This window comes from Punica granatum, chromosome 5, assembly GCF_007655135.1.
Source record: "Punica granatum isolate Tunisia-2019 chromosome 5, ASM765513v2, whole genome shotgun sequence".
NCBI lineage: Eukaryota > Viridiplantae > Streptophyta > Magnoliopsida > Myrtales > Lythraceae > Punica > Punica granatum.
In genome coordinates, this window is record NC_045131.1 from 11,002,836 (window position 1) to 11,016,702 (window position 13,867).

A 13,867-nucleotide genomic window follows, 5' to 3' on the forward strand; every position below is an offset into this window, starting at 1 on the left:
CGAGGGTGCTCTCATCCCCTTTTACAGTCCTTTTTTTTATGCAATTGTGTTTTTATTTTATTTCTAGTGTTTGACGTTTTCATATGTGCAAATCTACCAAAAAATTTGATACATCAGCTTTTTGTCCATTTTTCGGTGAACACGCTGGCGACGTCAATTGGGGATGGGTGTCCGTGAGCGAAGGGGTGTTCTCCGGTCCCTTATTATTATATTTTTAATTTTGTGCTATTTTTTGTTTTGTTTTGATTTCTTTCGGATCCCTCGAGTTTTCATTCGAGCAAAACTTAAAAAAAAAAAAACTGCCACGTAACCTTTTCGTCCATTTTTGGATGGAATTCAATGGATGGGGGTTTAAAAAAAATCTTTTGTGTTGTTATATAGTGAAATTATTCCATTTGTGATACAACGCGAAATAATTTGTCGAACTCTGTTATATGATATAATTTTCCTTATTATTAATTAATAAATAATCTGGTCAACTAAAATTCTGGAGAAAGGAATGTAAACAACAAAGAAGATAAGTGGGATAAGGGAGAGGAGGGGAATAAAAGGAGAGAGAGGGAGAGGAGGGATGGGAAAAATGGAGAGAGTGGGTACTATATATGCAAAAACTAAAATCAAAATCGGTTTTTGTCGGTTCCTTATTTTAATACCCGGATTCCACTCTATTTTCAATACGAACTACTCGTAAAATTCCGGGTATATTCGATATTCGTAAGATGCTAACCCCCAAATTGGGGGAATTTGGAAGAAAAATTACACTCTCAAATCTTCCACTCAATTTCCTATGAGATTTTCTCACTTCACTCCTCTCCTCCCCTCTTTCTTTCCTAACAATTCCCGAACAAGGAATGCTATTGTCTCTCCATTTTTCTCTCCTCTCCTCTCACTTACCCCCCTCTATGAAAAAAAACTCCCAAACATAAGAAGAGTATGGTTTTCAAACTAAAATTACAGTCAATCTCACATAATGCAAAATCACACTCTAGTAATATTAGGAAGTTAGAGGATGGATTTAATCTCACTTCTACAAGCTCATCCATTGGACTTAAGGCCGGTAATATTTGACACGACACGATAACATGATACGGAGTTAAACGGGTTCGGGTTGGACATTTTTGGTATTTGGTCTCAACGGGTCAAACCCGTTTAGACACGATTAATAAGCTTGTCTTACCAGGTTGAACCCGTGTAACCCAATTATACATTATTAAACCTGTTTATTTAGACGTGTTTAATCGTGTTATTTAATCTTTGCCTTCCCGTAACCTTTCCTCCTTCCGTTCTGCCTCTACCTCAGTCAGATGAAGCCTCTACCGCTCCACCGTCCACGGTCCTAAATCCTTCCGCTGTTCCCCTCGACCCTGTGACCTCTGCCCCGCGACTGCGAGCACTCGACCGCGACTCTCGACTCGAGCCTTCTCTCCAACCTCAGAGTCTCAGACGAAGCGATGTCAACTCGGTCCTCGACCTTAGACGAAGTCGACCTCAACCTTTGCTCGGCCTCGCGACCTCGACCCCGGCTCGACTTCGAGATCGCGATCGCCACCCCGCGACCCTCGAGCCCTCGACCTTGACCCCGGCTGCGACCTTGACCTTGGGTATCCCCGCTGGTTACTCTGCGGACCCTGCCCCCCTGCAATCCCCTTCCCTGCTTGTTTTATTTCGTCCAATCTATTCAGCTCTACTTTTTTGCTTGTTGATTGTTGAACTTGAATACTTGCAATTTAACTGATTTGTGGAAATTCATTTAGATAACTGACTTGAATACTGCTCTGCTTTGTTGCTTGCTGCTTGTCTGAAGCATATAAGGTCAAATGAATGTTCAAAGCTGTACAGAGTGGGTATATATATGAATCGTGATCAGGTCGTGTTAAACGGGTAACCGGGTTGAATGGTTAGCCGGGTTGAATAAACATGTCATGTTAACGTGTCCGGATAACCGGGTATAATCGTGTCGTGTATGAATTCGTGTATATATTATGACATGTTTCGATAAATAGATATAAACGTGTCGTGTACGGGTTGACATGGATATAAACGTGTCGTGTTCGTGTATGTGAAACCTGACCCGTTTAATAATCGTGTCGTGTATGGGTACTGACTTCGATGATACGAACACGTTTAGACACGACACATATAAACACGATACGATACGAATTGCCACCCGTAATTGGACTAATAAGAAAAAAAAATGTAAGTTTCAAAAAACAACTATCAATTATTCTCTCGCTGCCTCGCATATCTATTTGTTCTTTTACATCTATTTCTTTCTCTTTAGCCCACCAAATGAGAAAAATATCCGAGTTTTTAGGCATATTCTATGCGTCGCTTTAACATTATATTCGATGTTTTTTACAATTCCGGCGAAAATTTAGAAAATCCTATGTTTTGAATTAAATTAACATTTTGTACCTTGAAAAATTGAAATAGGTACGATACAACCTATTGTGTGACCATGCACTTACTTAAAAATAATTCCCGTTAAATTAATAGAAATATTGACGTCATGCCAAACGCCATGACGAGTCGAAAGTTGGTGTATTCCCTGCAAAGAAAATTCGTTCATGCCATAAATAGAAAAAAAATTGTAAAATCGTGTTTTCTTTTGTTGTTTACCCTAATTATTATTTAAGATAATCTTATCTTATATTTATATAATATATAACATATATAAATAATATAACAACATTTCGTAATTCGTTAATTAGTAGTTAGTCATATTTGTTCATAGTGATTTGTTCAAACTACAAAGCCTAAAACTGATTATCTGTTTCACCTAGAAACAAAAAACCGACTCTCTCTTTTTTTCTTTTTGAGTAGAACCGACTCTGATTTTTTGCTGTAAGCAAATCAGATTTTATTTTTCCCATAAAAAATAAAAAGCATCCGAGAGAAAATCAAATCTCGATTCAACAGAATTCGCCTGTGACTCATCTTTTTCATCTTGAGTTTTTCTTCTACGAGAAGTCAAGATTCTCTCGTTCTGCCGTATTTTCCTCTCGTACTTGCTCCACTTTTTTTTTTTTTACCCTTCTTTTCCTTCTACTTATTTTTTTTGTACGAACTCGGTCAGCTAATTGAGTTCTTGTTTATGCGTACTTGAGATTTAGATTGTCAAGAGATGAACGGTGACGGCACGTCGATTTCTGAGGCTGGTTCTAAAAGTGATCCAGCTTCTGTAGGATTAACATATAATGAATTGCCAGGCGATTTGGTGGTTCTAAATGTTCTTCTCTTGGATGATGATCAAGAGCACCTCCATGTTCTTAGAAAGACTCTTGAAGAATGTCAGTATCAAGGTAGTTGCTCGAATCAATTCGTTTTTTGTTTGATTAAATATCCCGGTTTATTATTCGACTTGTTTTTCCTTTTCAGTTATCAGTTTCGGCTTACTTTTGCTGTTCTTGAATCAGTTACAATCTGCATTCAATATGAAAGAGCCTTGGAAAAGCTTAGGCAGAATAAAGACGGGTTTGATCTTCTTCTCAGCAGTGACATTGTGTCAGGTGTGGATGGATTCAATATTCTCAAAGAGATTATCATGGAGTTTGACATCCCGGTCATTAGTAAGCCCTTGTCTTCCTCGCTTTCGAAGTGATAATCTCTTCTTCCCAAACTGAACTCTAATTCATCATGTCCTTGTTTCAGTAATGTCAGGAGAAGATAGGAGAACAAGAAGAATTAAGAGCATCGAACATGGCTTCTGTGATTATCTGGTCAAACCGATCAGGATTGAAGAACTGAGGGACATATGGCAGCACGTGGTCCGAAAGAGGAAGTGTACCTTCCAAGATTTGCTGCGAGTCAGAAGTCTTGAGAACAAAAACTACCACGAGCCGAATCTTGATAACATGAGCAAGAGCCCAAAGAGTTCAAAGAGGAAGAACAACAGTGGAGATAGCAGTAAACACGAGCAGAATGATGTCATGCCGCCAATGAAGAAGCAACGTGTTGTTTGGGATGCGGCTCTTCATGCACTGTTTGTCTCGGCAGTTATGAAACTCGGTGGCAACAGTAAGAATAATCTATACATTCTGAAATAAACCTTACATATTTAAAAGAAATATTGCATCATTTGTTTCAATTAATTGACTTTTTTTTTTTTGGTGTGAAATCAATCGAATTCTTCCATTACAATGGATTCTAAACATAACCTTATGTGTGATGCAGAGGCCGTTCCAAAGAAAATCTTGGAGCTGATGAATATTCCTGGCCTTACTAGGGAAAATGTAGCTAGCCATCTCCAGGTACAAGTCATGTTCCGAATACGAAAAGGAATTCAAATAAAATATTACTGCATGATTTGTCTATAATTTTTTCTTTTATTAGGTTTGCGTATCTTTCTTATGGTTCTGAACCTTGACCTTGCACACCATGCAGAAATATCGTCAGCATCAGAAGAAGAATCAGGAAAGCTGGGAAAACGCTTTTGGGCCCATGTCCTCCTATAGCAATCTTGACTTACATGGACATGTTAGCCATGAGATAAATATGAGCCAAAGGCAGCAAATGATGAACCACAAAGAGTCGCACCAATATCTTCAGACCTTGCAGAATATGAATATGCATGCTCATATGGCTCTGCCATATCAATCAATGGAGCCAAATCCAATGATGTTCGGAAATGCAGGGAATCCGATTTTTTCTAATGGGGTAGCTGAAACGGATTTTCCCAATGGGAGTGGCACCATTGAAATGGGAAGAGAGGAAGTCTATCATCCAGTTTTGCAGTCACCATCATCCTTTGATTTTCCGATTAACACCCATCTGGAATATCAGCTGAATGGACTTCCCTTTGTTAATGATTTCCATAATGATTTCTCGCAAATTGGACTCAGGGATTGGGAGTGGAACTTCCAACATGGGAATATCATTCCTGATCAGCCTTACATCATTCCAGACGCGGGAGTGACTTATGATATGCAGAGGAACCTTCCTCTTGGTGACAATGCAGTGAGGATAAAGCCGGAAACTTTTCCTGGCACAAATTTGCAGCCTAGGATTCCTGCACCTTTCAGGACGGCCCAGCTTCCTGATCAGGTTAAGTAGCTTACCAATCGGTATAATCTTTAGAAGCTTTTTACAACATAGCCTGATAATTCCATAAACAAAGCATTAATCTTAAATGTTGTTGCAGATCAATCAGCAAGGAGCCATGGACATGATCAAACACGGACCTGGCTTCAATGGGTTTCCGACAGACAATGTACGCAACTAGTTCCTATGCCTGCATTTGCCAAGTATTTTTCTCAGGACTAGGTGTAGGCTTCCACATTATAGGTAGTAGTTTCAGCAGGTTTAGTGTCCATGGTACTAGCTCATCACCCTGGATCATCAGGTTGCCTCGATGCAGCTGTCAACAACCAGGACACGGCAATAGGCGTTTGTGTTGTTTAACATAAAGCCACTGCATGCGTCTTTTTAGGAGTAGGGAACGACAACGTAATTTCATGGCTGAATGTTGATAGACTGGACCTGGTTAGTTGTTGATTAGCTTCATTATTATTTTCCTTATTTCAGTTTTTGTTGTGACATTATGTTGATGGATAATGAGGTCCCATGTTTTTGGTAATGTAAATGACCATATATTGGGACTGGTTACCCCCTTTTCACGTCCCGCTACTGCTGTTAGCGGGTCATTTTCGTTTACAAGAGTAGCCTTTTTTGGTGCTTCGTGTTATATGATAGTTATACCATATTGCTCTGATAAGACTCCGGCCAAGTGTGGGGTGGTGATGGCGGTTTTGGAAGGCGGACTTAGTCGATTGTAAGCTTTTCCGATGATGAGACTGGGTAATTGCCTTTCCTTCATAGGTAGGCTCCGATTAAAGCAAATTGCCCCGTCGCTCCTTAATTAATGTTTAGTTTGAATTCTACAGTGCCCCTCTCATGAAAGTGAAATTCGTTCTTGAATCAATCTTCTCGATCTTTATTGGCTAGAGTTTTTTTTTTCTTCTTCTGGTGAACAGATTTATCTAGTTATGGATGAATCAATATTAATGCGTTCTAATATTGTCTTTCCTGAGATGACTCATAAACCTTATACACATTGGAGTGGTTGATATATCAATGATATTCTTTTTCTTTATTTCTCTCACCCTTCGATTTATTTGCTTACCTTTCTATCAAATCATAGTTTAGTTTTTCTTTTGTTTATGCAAAATTTCAGTTGCTACAATGACATAACCAATATATCATATCTTGACTGATTTGTATCCAGATAATGCAAAGAATGGGTTGATTATTAGCTCTTTATACAGTTATTGAATTTTATGTCAAAATTGATATCGATGCCTCTTGAATGTTTCTCATTTTATACAACTTTGATTGTCGGGTTAGCTATGTGACAACTAAATTTTATTATATTCGATGTTTGAGTATGTTTATTATTTGTAATTCTTCAATCTTCAAAGAAAAATAAATGTAATAACAGAAAAGGATCACTATGGTGCGATTTCTACTAAAACACATCAACAAGGACGTATCTTTATATATATAAATAGATGAAGGGATGGGACGTATCTTTATTTGTTGAAATCATACATGCTTTGCTAATATTAGATGAAATACACGGGCTCCTATAATTTATGTGGCTAGATATTTGAATAAATTAGAATTTGTCTAGATACGTTGAACATATAAAATTGGGTAGATTCATTGAAAAGTGGAGTGCAATATTGAAACATGCCTAGAATCATTGAAAGGATAAAACTAAAATTTTGAAACATTGAGAAATACTTTGTCGAGGTTCATAGTTTTATAATGGTAATACACGCGTAATAGATAAGACCGATTCTTCCAAATGTGTAGACTTCTGAAAATTCGATTTCTACGTAACCTTGACAGTCATTGTAGACAACTTAAATGTCTGTAGAGTGTCAGTCCATTTGTTAAAATATGTGGGAATAATAAATGATCATGTAAGCTAAATGGCTATAATTTCCTTGTAAGCATCTTTAGTATGCATATGTAGTAAAGCTTGGCATTTTAATTCTTTGTGAAGTTCAATATAGATGTTTTATATAATTCACAAACCAGTGTTAGCAGAAACATATTTTTGAATATACAACGTTGATTGCCTCCGGAAAATCTGTGGAAATAACGAACAATCATGTAAGATGTACACTAAAATTAGCCAAGAATTTATTGGTAAGTCTCTCTTAGCTTTAGTCCTTTGCTCTTGTTGAGCAATGAATAAATAAAGCCCCTTGTATTTAATAAGATTAACCTTTTATTTTTTTTGATAAGCAAGATTAACCTTTTAGAGTAGACATTATGGTTACCCTAAAAATTTTACATGGTATTAGAGCTCAAGTTCGATATGCCATGCATGCATTTGCCACCAATTTAATTAATTCCATGTGATGAGCCTTCAAAACTAATTCAACCCACGTATGGGAGGTAATATTGAATAGTAAATAACTAAACTATACCATGTCTAACAAGGTTAACCTTTAAGATTACATGGTTGTGGTCGTATCAAAATTTCATAGCTCTCATACAACTTCAAATGTGTCTAGAAATTTCTGCAACGGAAAACAAATTCATGTAAGCTAAATCTCAACCATCTCTCTCTCTCTCTCTCTCTCTCTCTCTCTCTTTTCCAGTTAGTATAGTGTAAGAAGATTGCAGAACTGAGGAACTTATTCTATATGTAGCTTCTTTAGGATTTGGTATTTTGCAACAAAAGAAATCCTCTTTAGGATTTGCTGGAAATGAAAGGTATGTCATCCTAATTTGTTTGATCGTCTGAAAGCTCTCATTTGAACTTGCCTCTATTTCCTCTCTCTATTGTTTTCTCTCATTTCGTCCATTCAGAGCCTAATTAGTATTTGTTTTTCCGTTCTATTTCGGCATATTTTGTGCTTCATTTTTAACGGCATTTTCCTAGGCTCCTTAGCAATTTAGAAAGATCTTATATTTTGATAATTGTTATAGTTTTTGTGGAAAACTAAAATGCTTATACCGCTGAGTGCCGTGCGAATATCAACTTAAGAACAAATTATCATGCAAAAATATATTACTATTGAAGCTTTTTGTGATTTTTTAAGCAAAAATTATCGTAAGTAAACAAAATTTTTTGAAGTATGATTAAAACTGTGCATGGTGTCACTTTCCAAAAGTGCGCGTATATATATTGTCCAATTAATAAGAGATATCAGATTGTTCACCAAAAAAAAAAAAAACAGAGATACCAATCAAAAGAGGGTGTAGCGCACTGATGCACACCCTCGTTTTATATCTAAGAGGTTTTAAGTTCCATACTTCTACTCATGCCCTTTTATTAACTATTATGATTTTTATTTCATTGTTCTATGTTATACATGGCTTCCCTTATAACTGAAAAAGATAATAATACAAGATTAGGACTAAGGAAAGTAAATTAAAAAAAAAAAACAAATCCATCGTTCCCTCTCACAGCTCTATTTTCCATTCATCTACCTCTCACTGCTCCGGCCACCAGTCTAGAATATGTCCTACATTTTAGTTTTTATTTGCCCTATTTTCTTGGTATAGGTTACACGTATTAGTATTATTCGGTTATATTTAGCCTTATTTTTTTTAACATCACTTGTTTTGGCATTTTTTCAGTCAAGTGGAGATTCAAAAACTCATATCATCTTTCTAGTTTCTAGTGATGAAGTATTACATTGTTATACTAGTTGATGATCCGCGCATTACTTTAATGCAATTGAATATTTTTTTATTGCAACTAATATGAATAATTTTACACGTTATGCATAAATAAAATTTAGTTAAAATCGAACGAATTATGCTAAGGACATCAATAAATTACAAAAAATCGTTCATATTGACTAAGAAAAATAATATCTTTAATTCAACATCAACTGAACGATACTTCGATAGAAGTGTAATTATCTTGATTATTAATTGCGTATAAACTTCTTCTCAAAGTAAGGCCCGAAATAGATTAGTATGAGACTTTCTTGTACTTATATGCATCAAAGAATCCTAATTTCATTAGAAACAATAAATTAATAATAATTTAATTTTTGATTAATAAATAATATACTTAGTCAACACGCAAAGTTTACCCATTTATCAAGGAAAATTATCAAAATTGATAATTTCGTTACTTCTTCCTATCCCAATTTCTTTATAATATATGATAACAATTGTACCACCTCAAAATCTATTAAGGTATATATTAAAAGATAAAAATGATTATGAAAAATTTTCATGTAATGATAGTAGTTTTAAGCAAATAATAAACGCACTAACCAAATGAATATCCAATTAAAAAGATAACATCCTAAACAAATTACTTTTATAAAAAAAAATACATGAATTTGACGATCATGAATTTTGAGAAAACTTGATGAAATCTAGTGAAATACTAGTGAAGTCTTGCGAATTGACCATATTGATGTAAGATATTTGCGTTATTATATTGAATAAACATGTACAGTATATATATAGTGCAAATGTCATATAAATTAATCAAAAAATTCCTATCAAGTATAAAAATTCCAATATAATGAAATTTTTATCTCTGGATAATAGTCTAATTTTCACTATGCTATATATACGGCATACATATAATTGGTAATAGCGGTCTAAGTCTCAATATATGGTATGTACTATTACACTTGTATCGCACTGCATATATTTATTAGGTTGTCGATAATCTATATACGCTATATTTTTGTTAATAAAATAATACACTTAGTCGAACACGCAAAGTTACCTATTTATCAAGGAATATCATATCTAGATTGATAATTTCATTGCTTCTTCCAGTCCCAATTCTTTTAATATGATAGACCATCATATCACCTCAAAATCTATTAAGGTATAGATTAAAAGATAAATGATAAAGAAAAATTTTCATGCAAATATAGTAGTTTTAAGCAAATAATAAACACACCAAACAAATGAACATCTAATTAAAAAGATAACATCCTAAACAAATTACTTTTATAAAAAATACATCAATTTGACGATCATGGATTTCGAGAAAACCTGACGAAGTCTAGTGAAATACTAGTGAAGCCTTGTGACCAACCAGATTGATGTAAGATATTGGTGTTAATATATTGAATAAACATGTACAATATATAAATACTACGAATGTCATACAAATTAATGATGAAAATTCCTATTGAATTTAAAAATTCCAATACAATGAAATTTTTATCTAAGGATAATAGTCTAAGTTCCACTATGCGATATATACGGCATACATATAATCGATAATAGTGGTCTAAGTCTCAATATATGGTATATACTGCAAATATATATATGTTTATATTTCTAAAATGAAGATTGTATGTATAGATTCCAGTATATATATATATATATATATATCTCTATAATGTAAATATGTATTACACTCGTGTCAAACGACATATATTTGTTAGGTTGTACATAATCTATATATTGCGCTACATATAATGTATATACTCTACTGTATATTTTGTTTTCTTGTATATATTCTGTTGGGCTATATGCATAATATTGCATATAATCTATACATTTTACTATATAATCAATGATAAACAAATATAATTTTTTAATTCATAAGTGATGATGTAGCAACACGGAGAATTCCGTCTTATATTTTTGATAATATGGCAGCATAAGAATTCAGTTCGAAACTTTATTTTTATATATGCATATAGATAGATAGATATAGATATAGATATTGATGGAGGTTATAATTAATATGTAAAAAATTACAATATTTTTGTTTTTAAAACGTGGATATTAATGACCTGAAAAATAATATTTCAGCAGCTACTGTCTCTGGAATGGGAGGTTTCGGTTAGTGATGTATTTCATGAGAGGAACTTCTGTGGAGACTGGTTGGCTTGGCGAGCCGTGTCTCTCTCTTTTGGTGTTCATGTGTTCATGTGTTACGTTCAGTTCCTAACGGCTTAGGCAATTTGTTATTAGGCAATATTTCTACGGTTGTTACGTTGCCTTTATTCCTTTTAATTTCTTTTAGGGCTCCAGCCCCGTCAACTTACCAAAAAAATGCCTGAGCAGGAGGCATAGTACAATTATGGTAGACTTGTCTCATAAAATGTCAAAATAAAATAAAAAATTATCTGGAAACTTGAAAGAATAGAATTGGAACTAAGAAATATTATTGGAAATATATAGAATTAATTAAAAAAATAATGATTGTGATGATGAGGATGAGGATGACAATGATAGTAATATTATTATAATTATATATAACAATAATAATATTATTATTAAATGAGTGAAATAGTAATAGTAATTAGTAACTAGTAAGTAGTAATTAGTTATAAGTATAATGCGTAAAGATAAGATTTTCCGAAAAGATGGGAAAGGAAAAAAAAAGTACTGATAAGATATTTGTTAATTGAAACAGATTATGAGGACAAGAAAAAAAAAGAAAAAGAAACAAATTCAATTACACTACAACAGAAGACTCAACAGAAATGGCCTCCTTTGAATTCTCCAACAAATGTCTTTCAACCTAGTCAAGATTCTCTCTCAGTCCTGCCGTAAGTTCTCTCTACACTCTTGCGGTAGATCCACTTTTGTTTTTCTTTTCTACGAGCTCAATAAGCCAATGTTGTTCGTGTTATGCATGCTTGAAATTTAGATAGTGACTGAGATGAACGACGTTGACAAAGGTACGTTGATTTCTGAGGCTGGTCCTGAAAGTGTTTCCGATTCAGTAGGCACCAGATATGATGACTTGCCCAGCGATTTCATGATTCTAAGACTTCTCGTATTGGATGATGACCAAGAGCATCTCCGTGTTCTTGGAAAGATGCTTGAAGAATGTCAGTATGAAGGTATAGTTGCTCCAAATATTTTGTTCTTGTTTGGTAAAGTATCACCATTTCTTATTCAACTTTTATTTGGTTTTTCCTTTTCCTTTTTCTTTATTTATTATTTGTGTAATATCAGTTATAAGCTGCACTCAAGTTGGAAGCGCCTTCGAAAAGCTTAAGCAGAACAAAGATAGATTTGATCTTCTTCTCACCAATGCCATGGTGTCGGGCGTGGATATATTCAAGCTTCTCAGAGATATTAGTGGGGAGTTGGACATCCCGGTCATTAGTAAGCCCTTCTCTATCTCGCTTTCAAAATGATGATAATCCTCCTTCATAAACCAGAGCTTGAATTCATCACATATGTTATATTTCCAGTAATGTCAGAAGAAGATAGGACAACAGCAGATGTTGAAAACGACTTCTGCAATTACCTAGTTAAACCCATTAAAAAGGAAGTGTTGAGGGACATATGGCAGCATGTGGTCCGAAAGAGGAAATGTACGTTCAAAGATTTGGTGCGAGTCCGAAATCCCGAGAATAGAAACCGTCAGCAGGAGAATTATGATGATACGCACTGCGGAGGGAACCTGAAGAGCCCAAAGAATTTGAAGAGGGAGAACAACAGTGGTGATAATAATATACATGAACAGAGGGATGTCATCCCGCCAATGAAGAAGCAAAGGCTAATTTGGCATAAGCCACTCCATGCACTGTTTGTCTCGGCAGTTCTGAAACTCGGTGTTGACGGTAAGAGTACAAAAATTACCTATCTAAGCAATCTTGCAGTCAGTCCTGATAACATCTTTTTGTCTCCATAGTTTTTACTCTTAGACATACTTTAATGTGTGACTGCAGAGGCCGTTCCAAAGAAAATTTTGGAGATGATGAATGTTCCCGGTCTTACTAGGGAAAATGTCGCTAGTCATCTTCAGGTATGTGTCATGTCCCGAAAATAAAAATTAATAATTCAAATAAGATATGTTGTTTGATGTGGAATGATTGCTAGTATATTGTATGTACGGTTTTGAATTTTGACCATGCATATGCAATGTAGAAATATCGTCAACGCCAGAAAAAGGAGACCCAAGATTGCTTGGAGAAAACTATTTTTGGGTGTTTGTCCTCCCCTAGCAATCCTGACATACATGGACTTATTAACCATGAGAACTGGAAGATGGATATTGCAGAATGGCTTCAAATGCAGGAGATGATGAACCAAAAAGGGTGGAGTCAATCTCTTCACACCATTCAAAATATGAATACGCATGTTCAGATTGCTCCACCATATCAAGAAATAGAGTCAATGATGTCAGGATATGCAGGGAATCCAATTTTTTCAGATGGGTTAGCTGAGGCTGATTTTCCAAATGGGGGCGGCACAATTGAAATGGGAAGAGCCAAAGCGTATAATCCAATTTTACGGACACCAGCAGGCTTTGATTTCTCGATTAGCTCCCATATGCAATACCAATTCAAAGGACTTCCCTTGGTCAATGATTTCTACCATGACTTCTCACAAATTGCACCTCAGGATTGGGAGTTGAGCTTTCAACACGAGAACATTATCCCTGATCAGCTTCATGAGAATATAATTCCTGGCGCGGTAACGATTTTAGATACGCAGGGGAACCTTCCTTTTGGTGACAATGCAGTGAAGATAAAGTCGGAAATTTTTCCGGGCACAAGCGTGCATCCTATGATTCCTGCACATTTCGGTTTGCGGGGCCTCATGATGGCCCAACTTCCTGATCAGGTTAGATAGCCGATCAATATTATTTTTAAAAGCTTTTTTTTTAGCATAGCGTGATAATTCCATAAGCAAATTATTTATGTTAACAATTGTTGCAGATCAATCAGCACAGCACCAGCATGTATGAATACGAGCTCGGCTTCAATGGGTTTCAGTAGATAACATGCGGGACTAGTTGCTACATACCGGTCTTTGCCTCCTAAGCGTTCCTAGACTAGGTAGTAGATCTGCCGCTTTTTAGGTCTCCATGGTACATAGTCCTCACCCCTGCTTGCTAGCTATGCCAAGAATTAGGATTTGACAATAAGCGCTCATGTTAACCAAAATATGAAAAAAA

General features: G+C 35.3%; 3 protein-coding genes across 3 annotated transcripts; all 3 read left to right on the forward strand.

Moving 5' to 3' along the window:
• The first annotated feature begins 3,124 nt into the window (after positions 1–3,124).
• Positions 3,125–5,400, forward strand: LOC116208959 (two-component response regulator ORR26-like). The gene is made up of 7 exons (XM_031542536.1): positions 3,125–3,302; positions 3,417–3,569; positions 3,652–4,017; positions 4,174–4,250; positions 4,384–5,043; positions 5,141–5,209; positions 5,284–5,400. The coding sequence occupies exons 1-7, from the start codon at positions 3,125–3,127 to the stop codon at positions 5,398–5,400; spliced, it is 1,620 nt and encodes a 539-aa protein (XP_031398396.1).
• Positions 5,401–11,886: 6,486 nt separating this feature from the next.
• LOC116208960 (two-component response regulator ARR14-like) lies at positions 11,887–12,920 on the forward strand. Its single transcript, XM_031542537.1, has 4 exons — positions 11,887–12,066; positions 12,156–12,527; positions 12,636–12,712; positions 12,912–12,920. The coding sequence occupies exons 1-4, from the start codon at positions 11,997–11,999 to the stop codon at positions 12,918–12,920; spliced, it is 528 nt and encodes a 175-aa protein (XP_031398397.1). The 5' UTR covers positions 11,887–11,996.
• On the forward strand, positions 12,869–13,833 carry LOC116209419. The gene is made up of 2 exons (XM_031543048.1): positions 12,869–13,533; positions 13,629–13,833. The coding sequence occupies exons 1-2, from the start codon at positions 12,955–12,957 to the stop codon at positions 13,686–13,688; spliced, it is 639 nt and encodes a 212-aa protein (XP_031398908.1). The 5' UTR covers positions 12,869–12,954; the 3' UTR covers positions 13,689–13,833.
• Positions 13,834–13,867: the final 34 nt, after the last annotated feature.